At 40.7% G+C, this 23,123-nt stretch overlaps 2 protein-coding genes across 3 annotated transcripts in view; both read right to left on the bottom strand.

Moving 5' to 3' along the window:
- Window positions 1–5,409, bottom strand: part of atxn7l2a (ataxin 7-like 2a) — a 28,485-nt gene extending 23,076 nt beyond the window's left edge. Inside the window, exons 1-2 of the mRNA XM_061932617.1 lie at window positions 5,241–5,409; window positions 2,757–2,825 (exon numbers count right to left, since the gene is read on the bottom strand). Coding sequence (XP_061788601.1) covers window positions 2,757–2,825; window positions 5,241–5,370 — 199 coding nt within the window. The 5' untranslated portion in view covers window positions 5,371–5,409. The remainder of the gene's footprint in view (window positions 1–2,756; window positions 2,826–5,240) is intronic.
- Window positions 5,410–9,622: 4,213 nt separating this feature from the next.
- sypl2a (synaptophysin-like 2a) overlaps window positions 9,623–23,123 on the bottom strand; it is a 33,773-nt gene continuing 20,272 nt past the window's right edge. Inside the window, exons 3-7 of one of the 2 annotated variants that reach the window (XM_061932185.1) lie at window positions 16,398–16,519; window positions 15,425–15,623; window positions 14,217–14,387; window positions 11,611–11,751; window positions 9,623–10,115 (exon numbers count right to left, since the gene is read on the bottom strand). In XM_061932185.1, the coding sequence (XP_061788169.1) occupies window positions 11,626–11,751; window positions 14,217–14,387; window positions 15,425–15,623; window positions 16,398–16,519 (618 nt within the window). In that variant the 3' untranslated portion in view covers window positions 9,623–10,115; window positions 11,611–11,625. Of the gene's footprint in view, window positions 11,752–14,216; window positions 14,388–15,424; window positions 15,624–16,397; window positions 16,520–23,123 lie in introns of both variants that reach the window. The other variant, XM_061932184.1, reaches the window with a different exon arrangement.

Below are 23,123 nucleotides of genomic sequence, written 5' to 3'. Positions count from 1 at the left end.
TTAAATACACCCCTTTTAGACCATTTGATCTGTCATCTCTCTTTTCTGCTCTGCTCCCCTCCTGCGCGGAGAAGTTATCAGGTGGCCACGGATCAGTTTCCACGGAAGATCCGCTAGCTGTTTCATGTCCGGACCCGGGGTGGACCACTCCTCTATGCACCAGTCGGTGATGTCTCGATGCTACGACCTGTCTACATGCAAGAGGGTCCCCTGCTGACCTCCCTATGGACTGGAATCAAATTATTAACTGCATCCACTCGGCATCCATTGCACCAGTAATCCCGCAGGGCGAGGCGACGCGGTCCCGTCCAAGGTTTCTCATTGTTCCCATTGGGTACAGTTTTTTCTTGCCCGGATGTGGGATCAGAGCCATGTATGTCGTTAAGGTTTTTGCAGCCCTTTGAGGCATTTATGATTAAGTGCTATGTAAATAAACTTTGATTGATTGAAAGATACATGTGCTGATAGGGGCGTAATTATGAGGCATAGTCTTTTATGGAGTGCCTCGAGGCAACCCATCAGCGTTCCTGTTCCGTAACCCTGTAAAATGATTCTTGAACGGGTTTGTGCTGGAAAAAAAATTCCATTGTACTTGTTTTATACTGGATATGTTGACCACATTAACCCTGGCAATGGACCCTGTGTGTATATGTATGTAATTATTATCCTTAGCATTAATGACTGCCTGCTGTTGCACTGATCAGCCTAGTGGTGGCTCACATCCATCACACACAGAGCTATTCCTATTTTTGGGCAGAATTATTATAGTGTTTCCAATGTTAAAAAGATAAAGCCATTGTTTGCAAATTTGGTAAATAAATAACCAGAAAAATTATATTTTGTTGTTTTCTTACTGTACCGAAAATGAACCGAACCGTGACCTCTAAACCGAGGTTCGTACCGAACCGAGATATTTGTGTACCGTTACACCCTTAATGGTTACCATGACATCATCACATCATTTACATAACTTCTTATATGTTTTTCTTTAAAAACGCTCAAAAAAATTATATATTAATTTAAAAACAAATCTGTTATTAATTAGTATTAACATATTTGTATATCATTTTGCCATACTTTCAATTGTTGCTGCTTATTGTACAATGTACTTTGTTGGGAATTTGTCAAGTGTCTAGAGACTTAATGACTATTAAAAACGACAAATCTAGCATTTTTTTCTTGTGTCATCATAGAATGAACTCGTGTTTAAAGACTCTGTCCCTCGGGTGTCCGCGTTGCTGCTCCAGTTAAACGTTCGCTTCCTTAAGAGCCGCCACTGTCTTCTTAATATTTGGACATTCTGTAGATCGCTGTCCGCAAATAGGCGGACTACGCTTCAGACAATGACGTGCGTCTTGTTTACATCTGGTTTCGGCAGCGCTGTTTTCGGTGATCAAAGTCTTTTTTGATGATATATACTTTTGGGTACATCACAAGACAAAAGTGTGCAAATAATACGCTGTATATACCTTCATTCATAATGTAACAATCTGCTGGAGGTAATGTTTTATGTTCGCGTCGTTTTGATTTGATGTTAATCTTTCCCATGATCACAAACGTGCCTGAAAGCCAATTGGCGGAGAATGAAGAAGTGTTGTTGAGTGTCCCGGGAAGTACGGAGACTATAGTGCTTGCACAAGAGGTAAAACCTTTTGGAATTGTGCTGGTTGTTAGCATAAGATTTGCAATAAAACTTAAACATAGCATCAAACTTTGTGTGACTTCTTCTGGAGACCACAATACATTGTATACAGAAATTTATTTTCAAGGTGTGGCGGCTATGAATTTGAAGGAATCAGTTACATTAAAGAGAAACCCTGCATTGTATGTCTAGTATATCAATATAAACATTATAATAACAGAGGTGATCGTGTAATTCTACCACGTCAACTTTTGTTGCTTTTCCAGGCTTTTGATGAACAAAAAGTGCATGACAGCAGGTGTATGCGTTTGTGCGTAGACAGACACAGTTTAGAAACTACGCTTGTGCCGGTGGAGATCGTTTTAACCCTGGATATGCGTTTTTTAACCTATTTGTGTTCGTGTGGACACAGCCTAAATGCATTAGGGCCTTACTAATGGTAATGAAAGTTAGACTGCTGGTCTGGACTGACTAGAATACTCTAACCTGACTCTCGCCAGATCCTTGTAGTTCGCTGAGCTCCACACAAGGGTCTGGGCTCAAGGGCCTGGGCTCAAGGGCAATGCAAATTCCTTCAAGATAGCAACAAATAATGAACCAATCAGGATCGCCGGGCGGGATTTAATAGATGTGACGTAGCGCCGAAGCGACTGTTTGATTCAAACAACAATGGCGGCACGCAGCGAGGAGTCGTGTATTGACATTGATTCTGCTATTGCAACTGTTTTGCGACATCGATCTTCTACTGACATTGCTGCGTTGTTTCAGTAAAAGTTCTCAAACTTTTCGCTCTGTCGTTATCCAATATGTCGGCTGTTCTGTTTTGGATTTCCCAGCGTCGCTCACATCAGCGTCATGGGTTGATTTCGATGTGAGTGGTTCAAGTAGCACGTCATTCAAGATAACGGACAAGTGGTTTCTCCAATCACATACAATGATTTTTTTTACAAGGCCCCGCCTTCTCAAATACATCTCCTATTGAGAAGTCCCAGATCCCTGTGTGGAGCTCAGCTAACTACAAGGATCTGACAAGAGTCAGGTTTAGAATGCTCCTCGTAACACAACATTTCCAAATAAACATCTTCAATTGTCGAGGACAACTTAGCAAACTTACCCTCCTTACTGAGTGACATTGCCTCTGCAGCCTTTTCGCCATTTTTACTGCAATCATCCACATCAGGACCTAAAACAAACACGTTCCAAACATTTTCAGTAAGAAGTGAGGCACGTTAGGAAATTGAACGTGTTTAAAGTTCATGACTTGAAAGGGTGCAAACATTCCCGCACACATCAACCCCAGAATGCACTCCCAACAAGTGTAAAAGAAAGTGCATCCCTACCCTCCTTCAAAACCGCACTAAAAGAACACCTCCAGGCAACTACAACCCTAGACTAACACCCCAACACATCCCACCTCCCCGGATTGTAATTACCGTATTTTTCGGAGTATAAGTCGCACCGGAGTATAAGTCGCACCTGCCGAAAATGCATAATAAAGAAGGAAAAAAACATATATAAGTCACACTGGAGCCCGGCCAAACTATGAAAAAAACTGTGACTTATAGTCCGACAAATACGGTAATCAAATGTAAATAATCAAATGTATATACTTGTTCTTATGCTTTCTGAGCTCACTGTGTTCACTGCTCGCTGTACATATCCTACAAAGTAAGACCTACACTGTTTCAATGTCCATTTCTCAGATGATATTACCTAACCCCCCCGCCCCAAACCCCTCCACGTCCCCCCCCGGATTGTAAATAATGTAAATAATTCAATGTATATACTCTGATGATTAACTTGTGTGATGACTGTATTATGCTGATAGTATATATTTATACCATGAATTGATTAACGTGGACCCCGACTTAAACAAGTTGAAAAACTTATTCGGGTTTTTGATTGATTGATTGAAACTTTTATTAGTAGATTGCACAGTGAAGTACATATTCCGTACAATTGACCACTAAATGGTAACACCCAAATAAGTTTTTCAACTTGTTTAGGTCAGGGTCCACTTAAATTGATTCATGATACAGATATATACTATCAGATATATACTATCATCATAATACAGTCATCACACAAGATAATCATCAGAGTATATACATTGAATTATTTACATTATTTACAATCCGGGGTGTGGGATATGGAGGGGGTGGGGGGGGTTAGGTTTGGCTGGTATCAACACTTCAGTCATCAACAATTGCATCATCAGAGAAATGGACATTGAAACAGTCTAGGACTGACTTGGTAGGATATGTACAGCAAGTAGTGGACACAGAGAGAGAGATCAGAAAGTATAAGAAAAAGTGTCTACATTTGATTATTTACAACCCGAAGAGGTATGATGTGGAAGGGAGGGTGTTAGTTTAGGGTTGAAGTTGCCTGGAGTTGTTCTTTTAGTGCGGTTTTGAAGGAGGATAGAGATGCACTTTCTTTTACACCTGTTGGGAGTGCATTCCATATTGATGTGGCATAGAAAGAGAATGAGTTAAGACCTTTGTTAGATCGGAATCTGGGTTTAACGTGGTTAGTGGAGCTCTCTCTGGTGTTGTGGTTATGGCGGTCATTTCCGTTAAGGAAGTAGTTTGACACGTACTTCGGTGTCAGGGAGGTGTAGCGGATTTTATAGACTAGGCTCAGTGCAAGTTGTTTTACTCTGTCCTCCACCCTGAGCCAGCCCACTTTGGAGAAGAGGGTAGGAGTGAGGTGGGATCTGGGGTGGAGGTCTAGAAGTAATCTGACTAGCTTGTTCTGGGATGTTTGGAGTTGAGATTTGAGGGTTTTTGAGGTGCTAGGGTACCAGGAGGTGCATGGTGTTACCATTTAGTGGTCAACTGTACGGAATATGTACTGTACTGTGCAATCTACTAATACAAGTCTCAATCAATCAATCAAAAGCTAACCCTACGCTAAGTTACATAAACTGTCAAATGTGGTAAGAGTCGTTTGTATGCAGGTTGGAAGCAATACATTGAGACATGTGACCGGTTGGAGGGACTAGAAGTCACATCGCATACACAAATCATGTATATATGATTTATTTGATGTAGTGTATGATTTCTCGGGAGCACAACACGGTGAACAAGAATACAGTAGATGTAGCTATGGAAGCTACTGTAGTAAAGCAGAATAGAAAAGAAGAGTGTCGTTAATAGCAAAAGATGGGCGAGCAACATCATCAGACTCCTCCCCTGTCACCTGTGTCTCACTAGCATTAGCAGCATCGTGCTAACTGCTAGCGACCTAGCTTAGCTGTTCACGACAAGAAGTTGACCACTTCCAACACTAGCTTGAATCTGACACACTACTGTCCAGCTTTCTTCCGTCAATCTGAGCACATCCGATAAACACCGAGTGGGAGTTTAGGCAGAGCTGTGACAATAGAGTGGAAACTACAATGGTGCCATTTAGTTAGCATGTCAACATAATCAGATGGCAGCCGACATGTTACCCACCCAGCGCTAGGACCCGGCAGAGTCTTTGTTTGGGTAACATGGCTAGCTCTGCCCCCGCTTTACGCGAAAATAAAGCCCGCTCTTTTTTATTAAACGCCTTCCTGGCAACCGCTCGTAGCGTAATTGTGTCGTCTTACCGTCGGGTGCTGTCACGGCAGCCCACTGGGTCCAGGCAGTCCAGCTTTGACCCACGAAATCATCGAGGCTAGGAACCCGCCGATCCACAGCAGCCATTACTTTCACTGCGCGTTCACGTGCCGCCATCATCACTGCGCGGCAAGACGCTGACGTCACAAGTCGCGCTCGCGACAGGCGAGGACAGGCGTGCGCGTTCTTACGGAAACAAAACAATCACATCATTTTTGTTTGATAATCGCTAGCAAAGTACTGAAATTGTGTCTTTTGTCACTCGTCGTTTAAAAATAAATATATTCGTATTAATTAAAATGAAACACAATGGCGAATTTTGCTTCTGATATTACTTATTTTATGACCCTCAAACTTCCTTCACTTTGATCTTCAGTGTCAATACTTTTAACAGCCAATGCACAAATATACTTTTTTTTTTTAATTATACACTCGCTTCAGTACTTTCAATAACATGAATGTGGAATAAAAATCGAAATATTTTGAAGAAAGCAAAAATGTATGTGCATTTGTGAAAGGAAAAAAAGCAATCATGGTGAGTGAGTGTTCTACAGTGATCCACTTTGCCCTTCATAATCCTTTTAAGTGCTTAAACAGCAAACATCTTGTCTTAAACAAACAGTAGCTATTAGGGTTGTCACGATGGGATATTGGTCTAATATCAGCACAAAAAAACAAGTATTGGATAATATCGGTCTGCATCTAAAAACTCCTTTATAAGCTCTGATAAAAAGAGTCCCGCAGCCTATTTACTTGTGCAAAGCTGGCCAGTCAGTTAGCATCTAAATGTCCTCCAGTAAGCACAAAACTTTGGACTTTGCTTAATTTTAAGTCAAGTAATTTACCAAAGGTAACCATGGTAGGCTATAGGCTACTCAGAGCTAGCAGCTACACAACAGCTAAGCACACAACCAAGACATACATGTATACAGTCGTGGTCAAAAGTTTGCATACACTTGTAAAGAACATAATGTCGTGGCCGACTTGAGTTTCCAATAATTTCTACAACCCTTTAGTTTTTTGTGATAGAGTGATTAGAGCACATACTTGTTTGTCACAAAGAACATTCATGAAGTTTAGTTGTTTTATTAATTTATTATGAGTCTACTGAAAATGTCTGACCAAATCTGCTGGGTCAAAAGTATACATACAGCAATGTTAATATTTGGCAAGTTTCACTGCAATAAGCCGCTTTTGGTAGCCATCCACAAGCTTCTGGTTGAATTTTTAACCACTCCTCTTGACAAAATTAGTGCAGTTCAGCACAATGTGTTGGTTTTCTGACATGGACTTGTTTCTTCAGCATTGTCAGAACTTTGGGAAGGCCATTCTAAAACGTTAATTATAGCCTGATTTAGAAACAAAAATTGAGCTGTTTGGCCACAATACACAGCAATAGGTTTGGAGGAGAAAAGGTGAGGCCTTTAATCCCAGGAACACCAACCTACCGTCAAGCATGGTGGTGGTAGCATTGTGCTCTGGGCCTGTTTTGCTGCCAATGGTACTGGTGCTTTACAGTTAAGTTAAAGTTAAAGTGCCCATGATTGTCACACACACACTAGGGTGTGGCGAAATTATTCTCTGCATTTGACCCATCACCCTTGATCACCCCCTGGGAGGTGAGGGGAGCAGTGGGCAGCAGCGGTGGCCGCGCCTGGGGATCATTTTTGGTGATTTAACACAGGGAGAGTGTAAATGGGCCAATGAAAAAGGAGGATTACCTCCAAATTCTTCAGAACAACCTAAAATCATCAGCCAGAAGGTTTGGGTCTTGGGCGCAGTTGGGTGTTCCAACAGGACAATGACCCCAAACACACGTCAAAAGTGGTAAAGGAATGGCTAAATCAGGCTAGAATTAAGGTTTTAGAATCGCCTTCCCAAAGTCCTGACTTAAATGTGTGGACAATGCTGAAGAAACAAGTCCATGTCAGAAAACCAACAAATTTAGCTGAACTGCACCAATTTTGTCAAAATTTCAACCAGAAGCTTGTGGATGGCTACAAAAAGCGCCTTATTGCAGTGAAACTTGCCAATGTAACCAAACATTAACATTGCTGTATGTATACTTTTGACCCAGCAGATTTGGTCACATTTTCAGTACACCCATAATAAATTCATAAAAGAACCAAACTTCATGAAAGTTTTTTGTGACCAACAAGTATGTGCTCCAATCACTCTATCACAAAAAAAATAAGAGTTGTAGAAATTATTGGAAACTCAAGACAGCCATGACATTATGTTCTTTACAAGTGTTTGTAAACCTTTGCCCACGACTGTAAACTATGTGTCCTTCATTGAACAATAATGCATCCTAAAACAGCACAATTGTCAATATAAATAAGTATCATATAATTATAGTTCAAGTCAGACGCGTATTAGAAAGTGAAAAAGATGCATGGGGACACAAGCTTAACATATTTAGCTTGTTTTTACTTTCATATATTAATATATATATATATATATATATATATGAAAATTCAAAGTTATCAGATTTGCATAGGACTGATTATTTTTCCTTGAAATAAACTTTCAAGGAAAAAAACACTTTGGCACAAAAAGATGCAGTGTGCTTCCAGTTCAAAGACGGTTCGCCGGGTCATCTGACCAACTCTCGCTCAGCACAGATATCAAAACTAATTAAAGCTGCAAGCAGCGTTGTTCGGGCCCGCGTATTTGGCAGGTGCTAGTCCTAAGTGTCCCAATACTTTTGTCTACTTGTAGTCTGAAGTGTCCCAAGACTTTTGTCTAGTGTACCTACCTTGTCTGCATTGTGTGGGCACGTTGGTGCTTCCTGCTTTTAAGCAGCCATCTTAAAAAAACAGCATTGCAGCAGCATCAGCGCAGCGGGTCTTTGAAGGGTCATAAAATCAAAACCGGAGCAGTTAATTAAAAAGCGCTTCTGTTGTTGTAATCACAAGGGTTCAATGTCTCTCCTGTGTTAGTTTGAAGGCGAAACGACAAACGCGCTCAGAGGAGTTCGTTTTTGAAGGAAGGTGACTGGTTTTTACAAAAAAATTGTTTTGAAGGGGGAATAGCAAACTTCCTGGTGATTTTTGCTGGGGGTAGTCAATTTATGAAATGTAGGTCTAAGTGAGACCTACGGAGAGGTTTTTGTTTCATGTCTCTCCGACCTTCCCAGTGGGAGTAACAGGCAGTTTTGTAATTTTTTTCATCCTAGGAGCAGTTTTTTGTGCGTTTTATGAAAAAATTGCTGTAGAGCACAATTTTTAGATTTGGGGTTAGGTTTTTTCATTAGATCACAGTTTTAGCCAGTCCTGATGTGTGTGTTCAGTTTGGTGAGTTTTGAAGCATGTTAAGGGGGTCAAATTACAGCTCAAAGAGGCAAAAGTGACTGTTTTTAGTACTTTTTTGTCTTGAAGGGGGAATTGCCAACTTCCTGTTGATTTTAGCCCGAAGACATACAATTATGAGAACTAGGTCTAAGTCAGACCTACATAGAGGTTTTTGTTTCATGTCTCTCCGACCTTCCTAGTGGGAGTTACAGGCAGTCTGTTTTTTTTTTCCTAGGGGGCGCTAGAGCGCAATTTTGAGTTTTGAGGTTTGGTTTTTTGATAAAAAGTTTTGCCGTATATTACTGATGTGTGTGTAAAATTTGGTGAGTTTTGAAGCATGTTAAGGGGGTCAAAGTAGTGCGCAAAGCTGCGGAAGAATAATAATAAGAAAGAATAAAACGATCGAAAAACAATAGGTCCTTATGTCCCATTGCATAAGGACTCCCTGTGGGAGTCCTTTTGCAATGGGCCGTGCGGGCCCTAAATATGTGAATATGGATGTACTTACTACAGAAATGAACTTTATGAAAAATAAATTTACATACAATTTCACAGTGCTAAAATGAATATATTCTAGCTATATTAATGATAATAATAAAGTTTCTTAAATTTTAATAAATTGTAATTGCAAATTAAAAAAAACCTGCCCACTTTAATGATAATTTTTGCGCTTAAGAAACTTCTCTATGACAATAGCTCTAACTTTTAAGGGAGTCCTATTAAGTCAGTTTAAAAATTTTGCGTTCGAGCCCCCAAAAATATAAAATATTTCACTGGAGCTGAAGCGCCTGCAAAATGAGTGAATTTTTGTGCATGTTGGGGTTCTCATATATACGCTCAAAAAAGTAAGATAATAATGAACGAAGCAATTTCAACAAGGCTTACACAGATTTTTGCTACTAAGTACTACAAGTACAATAAACTGCAAGTACCAGTACTAGAAACGAGTCAGATGTGCTGCTGTACAAGAAACATGTGATGTGATGGAATATGATTGACAAACTTTGTTCAAATCAAATGTTTCATGAAAGCATTCTTTGGAGAGAAGGATGAAACATTTGTGACAGACCCACACAAGATGAAGTAACACATTTTACTTGTGATCACTCCATCAAGCACATAGCAGTTTGTCAATAGTACACATCAAATACTTCCTTACTTTTTCCAATTAGCATTAGCATTAAGAAGATGATATATGGAAAACAAACTAAACGTAAAACTGTTGTTAAAAAACAAAGAATTGGTTGGACAAAAGTCAGCAGGCTTTGTTCCTGATCAAGCTGCATATAAATACACGAGTGGGAACAACCTTACCAATTCATATTACAACTCGAAGGACAAACATGTACATTCGCTTGCAAAATAAAGATATAAAAATAATCATAGTCTTCTGTCAGTGTGAGTGTTGATTAGCTGCTAATATAATAAATCTAGAAGTCAGTAGTTATTTTGTCTGTAAATAAAACATGTTCCATATTGGTAGCAGGCAGGTGCAGTAGTCGTCATGCAGATTACATGCTAGCACGCAGTAAGTAGCTTTCTTTTAGCACAGCAGTCTTTCTCTTTGTTGACCTGCTTTAGACAAGGAAATACTTACGTTAATTACAAATATTTATGTGAATGAGTACATTTGGAGGAATTACTTTGGTTATTTGCAAATGTTTGCACATATATTTTACGATTTGCACGATATTCCTTTTTTACTGAAATTATGAAAACATGCATATCAGTTTTATACCTATAGAGAGAAATGTGTTTTATGCAAACAAACAAAAAAAACATCCGCAAACAAAAATCATGGAAACAACGTAACCTCAATCTTGTGGGTGGGGCCTCCTCTGAACAATATGTTAGAATGTTCTTTGTCAGTCTGGTATGATGGTGTGACTGCTGACTACTTCCGCCCTCATCACGTTTGGAGGTCAAATAAATGTGATGCGTCAAACGATACTAAAGCATCGATACATTAGGAAACACAAGGACTGATACTGTTTCCTTCGATGTGTGCGTCACTTTATGGAAAAAAACATGTCACCGATACAGCTGCTGTGTGTGTGCTGTTTTTGTTTGAAAACGCTTCTAATCAGCTCACAAGTAACAGATCGCACTGAACAAAGTCAGAGGAGTGGCATGTTTGTCATCGGTTTTTGTCGCCATTATTAATGTAAATTGGACTAAGAAAAAAGAATAATTCCCAAGTGTGGGATCATTATGATCTGTAGCACTAAATAAGGTAAACGCACCTTTTTAGTGTTATCACTTGGCTCATTGACCAGAATTGCACAGCTATTAATTTATATATATATATATATAAAAAAGGAAGACATAATATTTGCTAATCATTAATTTTATTTGCAGGTCAAACATAATGATTGAGAAGATGGCAGGTGGAGCTATTATGAAACACCAATTCAGTGTCAATACAGCCAGTGAGTGTGCCACACACTCAATAAGGCCTCATTAACCCATTGCTTGAAAATACAGAAGATTAGGGGTGAGCGATGCTGACTCATATAAAGGATTCTAACATAGCATTGTACAGAAAAGGCCCCGCCCACAAGATTCGAGTTGAGTGGTAACCAAAAAAGGATTTGCAACCAAAACTTTTTTGTTAAAATAGAATCCATTTTTTTGTTTGCTAATATTTTTTGTGACAAACCCATTTTTTTGGTTGCATAACAAGACACAATTTTCTCTCCATTCATACCACAGCTGAAACAGGTCAATATTGTTGTCAATTAACAAAAAGCTGATAGATCAACTTGATCTTTTGTCTTTAAGACAAAATACAGTACTTCTGTGGAAGCGAATGGGCAGATTGAATTTCTACATGGAACCTCGAGTACACATCCTAGGTCATGATTTTTTGTTGCTTTGTCTTTTAACAATAAAGTTGCAGCATGATGAATGAAAGGTATAATGAAAAAAAGGCCTCGTTAGTAAGAATAAAAAAAGCTGCGTAGTCAAATGAGAACTTCATTTTGTAGAACCAGTGTTGGGCAGAGTATTTCTGCTTTGTGTACAGTGACATGTTAATAATAATAATAGTATTACTATTACTACAGACATGCTTGAGAGATGCTTAGGGTCCCGGGGCCCCTCCTTCCTCCACGGTGGTAGGCGGATTGGGGTCTTTGTGGAAGGAAGTCTCCTTGTAGATGAACCAACAGTTACCTGCCCAAAGGATCACATTTAAAAAGCCAAAAATCTGTGTAAAGAAAGAAACATATTATAAATTTACTTTGTTGATCATTGCATGCATTAACATTTAGCACAATAACCAGAAAGCGTACTCAAATACGTATATGCAAATGTAAATTCATACATGTACCAAATGTAAACTACTTTTATTAAGTGTACATTTATACATGTACACACTAATACTTATTGTGTAAAGTATACATTTATGCATGTACCACACTTACATTACCTGTATAAAGTGTACATTTACATATGTACCACACTAACAGTACTTTTATAAAGTGTACATTCATACATGTACAAACTAACACTATTAGTATAAACTGTACATTCATACATGTACACAATAACACATGTAACAACTATACATTTATACATATACACACTAACACTATTTGTAAACTGTACATTCAATGAATGTACAAACTGTACATGTATGAATTGCATTCAAACATGTGCATACCAACACTGCTTGTAAAAAGTGTTAATTTAAAAATGTACACTTACACTACTTCTATAAAGTGTACATTTATACATGTACCACACTAACAATACTAGTATAAAGTGTACATTTATAGATGTACACACTTACACTACTCGTATAAAGTGTACATTTATAGATGCACCACACTAACACTACTAGTATAAAGTGTACATTTATAGATGTACACTACTAGTACAAAGTGTACATTTATACATGTACCACACTAACACTAATATAAAGTGCAAATGTACACATTTAAACACTAACACTACTTGAATAAAGTGTACATTTTAGGGGTGTAACAATTCATTTTAACAACGATTAGAGTCGATATGTGTGGTTGTTGATATAATTCACGGAATTTATTATTTTAGAACAATATGATAGTGTTGGCCCTGTGATGAGGTGGCGACTTGTCCAGGGTGTACCCCGCCTTCCGCCCGATTGTAGCTGAGATAGGCACCAGCACACCCCGCGACCCCGAAAGGGATAAGCGGTAGAAAACGGATGGTTGGATGGATGATACGAAACGATTTAGTGAGTTGAAATCCATTCAGTATTTTTAATTTAATTTTTTTTTTTGTCAAACAGTGTGACTGTGAAATAAATACTGGATACTGGACACTGCAGCGGACGTTTCCTGTATTCCTGTTATTTCTTGTAAGGAAATTATGTATAAATGAAAATTGAATACAAACAAACAAGTAAACAACAATTAATGGCCAATGCTTTCACATCTTTTTGAATAAAGTGCAACCAACACTTTAGGTTGAATTTACAAGAGGAAACCTTCTCTGCTCACATTTTCAACATTCAAGCAATTTTCTATAAAACTACAACAACCAACATTTAAACAAAAGATTTACCTGCGACATAAAGTTCCTGCTATACAGTATCTTTTCTCTGCCCTCGCGTCGCAGATGACGGACAGCGTCCCTGTTAATGGTGTTGGTCCCTCGATTCCTAATTTCCATAACCTCCTTTATGCATCTCTTCAATTTATTTATTTCTAATCAAATGACTTCTCCTTGTTTTTCAGAAGTTGGTGCGTCGTCTTAACTTGCTCCGTTGTCACTTCTATTGAGTCGGTTTCGTCTTTTGTGGCTTGAAGTTGTGTTGTGGCTTTATCATTGTGTTGTGTCATTTGTATTTATTGTGGCTTTTGCAATCGTGTTGTAACTGAACGGTATGATTTTGTGGAGAAGGAGGGACACAGTCAGAGATACACTCTCAGATGCTTTCTTAATAAGCGGTAACAAACTCAGAGAGTCACACATACATACAACAGCTGCTGTTAGCCACAACTCACGTTTAAACACTGAACACACAGACACCCAAACTCTTGGGGGCCTTTGTTCATTTTGCCACTCTCGCACACGTCACACACAACAGCACCACCTCTTAAACACATAAAGACACACGTCACAAGTACTACACTATTGCCTTGTGGCGTTTGCGTTTATTATGACCCATTTTCGATCACCGCATATTTGCCATTTTTGTTTTGATGATGCCACAGAAGGGAAAATAGACTTAACATTTAAAATTATTATTATTACAAGTGCTAAACTTCATATAAATTCTCCCGTTCTTAAATCCAATGTTTTCCTTCTTCTAGTATCGATAAAATCGATCGATTCATTTTTATAACGATCTTGGATCAATACCCATTTCTGGGAAGGCAAACTTGCAAGCACAGATCAATATACCTGAACTTTAGGAATATAAATCGATCTATCGATCAATCGTTGCACTCTCAGTACATTTATATATGTACCACAATAACACTACTTGTATAAAGTGTACATTTTTACATGTACCAAACTAACAGTACATGTATTAAGTGTACATTTATACATGTACAAACAAACTAACACAACTTGAATAAAGTGTACATTTACAAGTAGTGTTAGTGTGGTACATATATATGATTTAAAAAATCATCAAAGGAAAGGTAAATAAATATGTTCAAGCTGAGCTTGATTTACCACTGAGGCATTTAGGCGTCCCATGGAGGGAAACTCTCCTGGGTGGCAGAATGTACAATTCTCCACAAGGTGTTCAGGGTTGGTGGCCCATTTGACATCAGTCAGGCCTTTGCCCCAGGCTGAAGAGGACACAAGCCACAGGAAGGCGAAGGCAGCGGTCAGCACCAAATCCTAGTAGAATGCAAATAAGCAATGCATAAGCAGTGGATGTACATTATATGCTTTCTGTAGTAAGAGTTGCTACATTTTTACAAATTACATTTCAGTAACAAATTCAATGTAATTTGTTAATCTTATTTACAGAAATATTCTGTAAATAAAGCAGTACAACATTTTGAAAAACGGTCATCCAAATAATTACATGAGTAAGTATTTGGTGAACACGTACTCACTCAATGTGGAAGTGGAATGTTAGAAAAGGTTTGATCAAGTTAAATTAGTTCAACAGAGACCAATGGTAGGTATGAAAAACACTAACCTATTTATGATTAAACATCTTGAGAAGACTTATGCTGTCTTTAAGTTGAAGTGGGTGGTAACTGTTTTTGGCAACACCTATCGGCCACAATAATTAGTTAGATTAAGCTCATGATGCAGGAAGTTGGGTGATGTGGGCACGTTTGTTACTGGAAACTTTCTAATACGCTTCAGCCTTGAACTATAATTATTTGATATTTGTTTATATTGACAATTGTGCTTCAGACTGCAAAATTGTTCAATGAAGGACGCTTGTTACATGTATAGCTTGTGTGCTATATTGTGCTTAGCTGTTGTGGAGTTGCCAGCTCTAGCCTACCATGTTTACCTTTTGTAAATGACTTGACTAAAATAGAAGAAAAGACCAACCTTGTGTGCTTATTGGAGTACATGTAAATGTTAACTGGCTGTCCAGCTTTGCACAAGTAAACACACTGAAGGACTGCTTGTGTCGGACACTTTCATGCAAGCCCATACAATCCCATACTTGTTTTATTGCATTGGATCAGGAGACCGCTAATTAGATGTATACTTATTTTCTGTGTGCTCTGCTGCTATTGTTGTTCTATACTGCATATGTTGCTGCTGCTTCTGGAACCTTAATTTCCCTGAAGTCACACGCGATCAACAAAGCGTTCCAGTATCTCATGTTATCTTGTACTATATGTACGCAAATGTGGACTATTTGTTGGGATGTCAAGGCGTCCATGGTATATGCAAATATTACTTACTATGATAGGGCCACGAGTGGTTTGGCGATAGACATTCTGGTAGCCCAAGTACAGAATGAGTGTGGCAGTGCAATACAGGAAGCCAAACACGCCCACACACACAAAGAACTCTGCAGAGGAAGAGAAGTTGCCCTGTAGGTAGGTCTGATTGGAAGGACTGCCGTCACATGAAGGCATCTTGTAAGGGTAAGCAGACAACCTAAATGGCGAAAGAAAGAAAAAAGAACAGTCAGTCCAACATCCACCAGTCACGATTTATGATCTTACCAAATAAAGTTCTCACCTGGCTTACTTCGTCCAGGAAAGCACAGTTAAAGAAATATGAAGTCATAAAAACATGGAATAAATTGAGAGTTGAATTTGCTCGCTCACAAAATCCATTTAACTTTGAAGCCTGGGAATATGTTATGACATTTTCTTGACTGTACAATGTTATAACCTGACATCATTATGTAATATTGACAATCCAAGCACTGTCTATCCGTTAAAAATGCGTTTGTTTTGCTGGGTCATGTACGAATGACGCTCATGTCTTTGAATGCAAACGCTGCCTAGTATACTGAAAATAAATTATGTTTATTTAGAAATTTACTTTTAATAATCATTGAATACTGCATGAGTACATGTCTATGAATGTTCTCATTCATTAAGTCATTGTCATCTCATGGTATTCAATCAATCGCAACTGGACTGTTTGGTTCGTCTTAGACTAGAGCTGACCAATCTAAATCTATGAGCACAAGCTGATGAAGCCTATACTCGGATGAGCGATGAAACATCTTCTAAACCAAACAGTCCAGTTATGATCGATTGAATAAAACTGCACTCCCAGGTGGGCCAATCACCTCAAGTACATTGGTTCAAAAAATCTAAAATAAATGTCTTTTAAATCCCTTCCAATAAATCAATCAGTATTGTTAGCAGAAATGGCAGTAATTGATCAAAATGTGGATTTTTAGATTAACTTTTCTACCTGAATGGGTATCCAAAAACAGCCGACACCGTGATGGCGTCCTCAGATCCAGGACACTTGACTGTCAAGTTACTTGTCCCCGAGTAACCTCCAGTGGTGGCAAAGGCAAAAATGGCAAAAACCTGTAAGAGAAATTTATGAGGATAAAGTTGAATAATAAACAAGAAAAGCCCTCACAGCGCACCTATTTCTGATATTTACTGGAAGGCAAATGAAAAGCTGCCCATAACTTTTTGTTATATTGTAGAATTAAAAAAACTGAATGAAAACTCTTGCCTGTCTCCACTATTTTTCAGCTTTTCATTAATTTCTCTTGCTCTCTCTCTCTCGCTCTCTCTCTCTATATATATATACACACACATGTATACATACATGTATACATACATACATACATACACACATTTACATATACATATACAAACCCTGTTTCCATATGAGTTGGGAAATTGTGTTAGATGTAAATATAAACGGAATACAATGATTTGCAAATCATTTTCAACCCATATTCAATTGAATATGCTACAAAGACAACATATTTGATGTTCAAACTGATAAAAAAAAAATTTGTGTGCAAATAATCATTAACTTTAGAATTTTATGCCAGCAACATGTGACAAAGAAGTTGGGAAAGGTGGCAATAAATACTGATAAAGTTGAGGAATGCTCATCAAACACTTATTTGGAACATCCCACATGTGTGCAGGCTAATTTGGAACAGGTGGGTGCCATGATTGGGTATAAAAACAGCTTCCCAAAAAATGCTCAGTCTTTCACAAGAAAGGATGGGGCGAGGTACACCCCTTTGTCCACAACTGCGTAAGCAAATAGTCAAACAGTTTAAGAACAACGTTTCTCAAAGTGCAATTGCAAGAAATTTAGGGACTTCAACATCTACGGTCCATAATATCATCAAAAGGTTCAGAGAATCTGGAGAAATCACTCCACGTGAGCGGTATCGCCGGAAACCATCATTGAATGACCGTGACCTTCGATCCCTCAGACGGCACTGTATCAAAAACCGACATCAATCTCTAAAGGATATCACCACATGGGCTCAGGAACACTTCCGAAAACCACTGTCACTAAATACAGTTTGTCGCTACATCTGTAAGTGCAAGTTAAAGCTCTACTATTTAGGGCTATATAAATAAAGATTGATTGTTGATTGATTGATACTATGCAAAGCGAAAGCCATTTATCAACAACATCCAGAAACGCCGCCGGCTTCTCTGGGCCCGAGATCATCTAAGATGGACTCATGCAAAGTGTTCTGTGGTCTGACTAGTGGTCTGAAACAGTCCACATTTCAAATTGTTTTTGGAAAAATTCGACATCGTGTCATCCGGAAACGAACCATTCAGACTGTTATTGACGCAAAGTTCAAAAGCCAGCATCTGTGATGGTATGGGGGTGCATTAGTGCCCAAGGCATGGGTAACTTACACATCTGTGAAGGCACCATTAATGCTGAAAGGTACATACAGGTTTTGGAACAACATATGCTGCCATCTAAGCGCCGTCTTTTTCATGGACGCCCCTGCTTATTTCAGCAAGACAATGCCAAGCCACATTAAGCACATGCTACAACAGCGTGGCTTCGTAAAAAAAGAATGCGGGTCCAGACCTGTCTCCCATCGAAAATGTGTGCCGCATTATGAAGCGTAAAATACGACAGCAGAGACCCCGGACTGTTGAACGACTGAAGCTCTACATAAAACAAGAATGGGAAAGAATTCCACTTTCAAAGCTTCAACAATTAGTTTCCTCAGTTCCCAATCGTTTATTGAGTGTTGTTAAAAGAAAAGGTGATGTAACACAGTGGTTAACATGCCCTTTCCCAACTACTTTGGCACGTGTTGCAGCCATGAAATTCTAAGTTAATTATTATTTGCAAAAAAAAAAAAAAGTTTATGAGTTTGAACATCAAATATCTTGTCTTGGTAGTGCATTCAATTGAATATGGGTTGAAAAGGATTTGCAAATCATTGTATTCCGTTTATATTTACATCTAACACAATTTCCCAACTCATATGGAAACGGAGTTTGAACATACATACACATACATACATGTATACATACATATAAATACATGTATACATACGTATAAATACATGTATACATACGTATAAATCAGGGGTCCCCAAACTACATGTCGCGGGCCGAATTCGGCCCACCAGTGTCCAAAATCAGGCCCGCGGGAAGTCCCAAGTATAAAAAATAAAGAAATAAATAAAATTAATTGTTTTTATTTTTTTCTGTCTTTTCTTATCCACTTTGTACCGTTTGCTACTCACGGTGTCTCCTAGCCGCTCAGGCAAATCCATCCATCCATCATCCATCCATCTTCTTCCGCTTATCCGAGGTCGGGTCGCGGGGGCAGCAGCCTAAGCAGGGAAGCCCAGACTTCCCTCTCCCCAGCCACTTCGTCCAGCTCCTCCCGGGGGATCCCGAGGCGTTGCCAGGCCAGCCGGGAGACATAGTCTTCCCAACGTGTCCTGGGTCTTCCTCGTGGCCTCCTACCGGTCGGACATGCCCTAAACACCTCCCTAGGGAGGCGCTCGGGTGGCATCCTGACCAGATGCCCGAACCACCTCATCTGGCTCCTCTCGATGTGGAGGAGCAGCGGCTTTACTTTGAGCTCCCCCCGGATGACAGAGCTTCTCACCCTATCTCTAAGGGAGAGCCCCGCCACCCGGCGGAGGAAACTCATTTCGGCCGCTTGTACCCGTGATCTTGTCCTTTCGGTCATAACCCAAAGCTCATGACCATAGGTGAGGATGGAAACGTAGATCGACCGGTAAATTGAGAGCTTTGCCTTCCGGCTCAGCTCCTTCTTCACCACAACGGATCGATACAGCGTCCGCATTACTGAAGACGCCACACCGATCCGCCTGTCGATCTCACGATCCACTCTTCCCTCACTCGTGAACAAGACTCCGAGGTACTTGAACTCCTCCACTTGGGGCAAGATCTCCTCCCCAACCCGGAGATGGCACTCCACCCTTTTCCGGGCGAGAACCATGGACTCGGACTTGGAGGTGCTGATTCTCATCCCAGTCGCTTCACACTCAGCTGCGAACCGATCCAGTGAGAACTGAAGATCCTGGCCAGATGAAGCCATCAGGACCACATCATCTGCAAAAAGCAGAGACCTAATCCTGCAGCCACCAAACCGGATCCCCTCAACGCCTTGACTGCGCCTAGAAATTCTGGCCATAAAAGTTATGAACAGAATGATAAATAAATAAATGGGTTGTACTTGTATAGCGCTTTTCTACCTTCAAGGTACTCAAAGCGCTTTGACACTACTTCCACATTTACCCATTCACACACACATTCACACACTGATGGAGGGAGCTGCCATGCAAGGCGCTACCAGCACCCATCAGGAGCAAGGGTGAAGTGTCTTGCTCAGGACACAACGGACATGACGAGGTTGGTACTAGGTGGGGATTGAACCAGGGACCCTCGGGTCGCGCACGGCCACTCTCCCACTGCGCCACGCCGTCCCAAAAAAAGAATCGGTGACAAAGGGCAGCCTTGGCGGAGTCCAACCCTCACCGGAAACGTGTCCGACTTACTGCCGGCAATGCGAACCAAGCTCTGACACTGATCATACAGGGAGCGGACAGCCACAATCAGACAGTCCGAAACCCCATACTCTCTGAGCACTCCCCACAGGACTTCCCGAGGGACACGGTCGAATGCCTTCTCCAAGTCTACAAAGCACATGTAGACTGGTTGGGCAAACTCCCATGCACCCTCAAGGACCCTGCCGAGAGTATAGAGCCGGTCCACAGTTCCACGACCAGGACGAAAACCACACTGTTCCTCCTGAATCCGAGGTTCGACTATCCGGCGTAGCCTCCTTTCCAGTACACCTGAATAGACCTTACCGGGAAGGCTGGGGAGTGTGATCCCACGATAGTTAGAACACACCCTCCGGTTCCCCTTTTTAAATAGAGGAACCACCATCCCGGTCTGCCAATCCAGAGGTACTGCCCCCGATGTCCACGCGATGCTGCAGAGTCTTGTCAACCAAGACAGCCCTACAGCATCCAGAGCCTTAAGGAACTCCGGGCGGATCTCATCCACCCCCGGGGCCTTGCCACCGAGGACCTTTTTAACTACCTCAGCAACCTCAGCCCCAGAAATAGGAGAGCCCACCACAGATTCCCCAGGCACTGCTTCCTCATAGGAAGACGTGTTGGTGGGATTGAGGAGGTCTTCGAAGTATTCCCTCCACCGATCGACAACTTCCGCAGTCGAGGTCAGCAGAACACCATCCGCACCATACACGGTGTTAGTAGTGCACTGCTTCCCGTTCCTGAGGCGGCGGATGGTGGTCCAGAATCGCTTCGAAGCCATCCGGAAGTCGTTTTCCATGGCTTCCCTGAACTCCAGCTCACATTGCACCCGACCTCTATGGCCCCTGCTATGGGTGGTGAGCCCATTGGAGGGGGGACCCACGTTGCCTCTTCGGGCTGTGCCCGGCCGGCCCCATGGGGACAGGCCCGGCCACCAGGCGCTCGCCATCGTGCCCCAACTCCGGGCCTGGCTCCGGAGGGGGGCCCCGGTGACCCGCGTCCGGGCGAGGGAAATCTGAGTCTCGGTTCTTGCATTTCCATAGAAGTCTTCAAGCCGCTCAGGCAAATCATATTGTCTAAAAATGCATTTTCTCATCGATAACGTGACATCATCGCATCATATATATCTATATATATATCTATATATATAATGTATATATATATATCTATATATATAATGTATATATATATATATCAAATAGATATATCTAATGTATATATATATATATATATATATATAGATATATATATATATATATATATATATATATATATATACAGCCCGGCCCCCGGCTAAATTGTTTTAACCCAATGCGGCCCCCGAGTCAAAAAGTTTGGGGACCCCTGGTATAAATACATGTATACATACGTATAAATACATGTATACATATGTATACATACATGTATACATACATATACATACATGCAGGGCTCGAATTTAACCATGGCAACCGCGGCAAAAGCCGCGACTGCCCTTGTGACTTGTCGTAATGCCCTAAAAAATTGACCAACATTGACGGCAACAACATGCCGTGACCACCCTTGAATTTTTACTTGTTAATGGACGAGGGATGTAACGGTAAACGGTATAATGATAATTTGCGATAAAATTCCCGACGGTTAGTAATACCTTCTCATTCTTTAATTACTGAAAAACCGCCATTTATTAATGCATTTTAGCCAACACGAAGTCAGGCGCATGCCCACTAGCGTCGTTTGGCTTGATAATCATAGCGGACAAGCTACACGGACTTTGCTTCGGAGATTTCCCCTCGGAGTAAACGGAGCCAAACACTTGGTTTAATGTAATTTTCCCTCGCTTCCCGGCGTGCGTTTAAGAGCGCACTGTTGTGTTTAGATGGAGACAGGTGTGGACAATATTTGAGACAGACGCACTTGTCCCCACACTTAAAGTATACAGCGAAGGAGAAAATGATGATGTTGCTTTCATTTTCTCAATACAGCATCCATCAGCTGCTGTGACTGAGAGTTAATGACCTGAGGAAACATGCAGCAGGCGATGTGTCGAGAACGTTGTCACAACTTGTTTATTTAATCTTTAGTTTGTTTACTCGGATGATCACTCGTCCTTTATTTAACTGCACACTGTATCAGTGTTCAAATAACGTCAATACTAGCTAAAATGTTTTGTCATCTCATCAAACTGAATGCTGGCTGTGAAGATTGTGTATTCGATGTGAGAGGTGTCACTCCTCTTTATTTTTGTTGGCCAAACTGTTGTACTGATAGGAGGCGTTGGAGAAGAAAAAAGCTTCTTTATTTGACTTGATCTTCATTAGCCAAACTGCTTTGAGTTTTATCCATCCATCCATCCATCTTCTTCTGCTTATCCGAGGTCGGTTCGCGGGGGCAGCAGTCTAAGCAGAGAAGCCCGGAGTTTCCTCTCCCCAGCCACTCCGTCCAGCTCTTCCAGGGGGATCCCGAGGCGTTACCAGGCCACCCGGTAGACATAGTCTTCCCAACGTGTCCTGGGTCTTCCCCGTGGTCTCCTACCGGTCGGACGTGCCCTAAACACCTCCCTAGGGAGGCATTCGGGTGGCATCCTGACCAGATGCCCGAACCACCTCATCTGGCTCCTCTCGATGTTTTATATTAATTTCAAAAAGTAATTGCCATGTTTTTTTTTTACATTTCTTGTGTTTTTTCATGTCACAAAGGTGTTAGGTACTTCAAAAACCATTCAAGTGACACATCATTTTGTTAATGTTTTATTGTGTATAGTTAAAGTTAAAGTACCAATGATTGTCACACACACACTAGGTGTGGCGAAATTATTCTCTGCATTTGACCCATCACCCTTGATCACCCCCTGGGAGGTGAGGGGAGTAGTGAGCAGCAGCGGTGGCCGCGCCCGGGAATCATTTTTGGTGATTTAACCCCCAATTCCAATCCTTGATGCTGAGTGCCAAGCAGGGAGGTAATGGCTCCCATTTTTATAGTCTTTGGTATGACTCGGCCGGGGTTTGAACTCACGACCTACCGATCTCAGGGTTAATTCCTATACGACTTATTTCTGCTCAAACTCTTAATGGATCTGTCCCGATACAGCATCTACATGTACATATAAATGTACATTACTTAAAAACATGAATAAATAATAAAAAATATATAATACCTCC

The sequence above is a fragment of the Nerophis lumbriciformis genome, linkage group LG38 (assembly GCF_033978685.3).
Source record: "Nerophis lumbriciformis linkage group LG38, RoL_Nlum_v2.1, whole genome shotgun sequence".
NCBI lineage: Eukaryota > Metazoa > Chordata > Actinopteri > Syngnathiformes > Syngnathidae > Nerophis > Nerophis lumbriciformis.
This window is presented reverse-complemented; position numbering and strand designations above follow the sequence as displayed.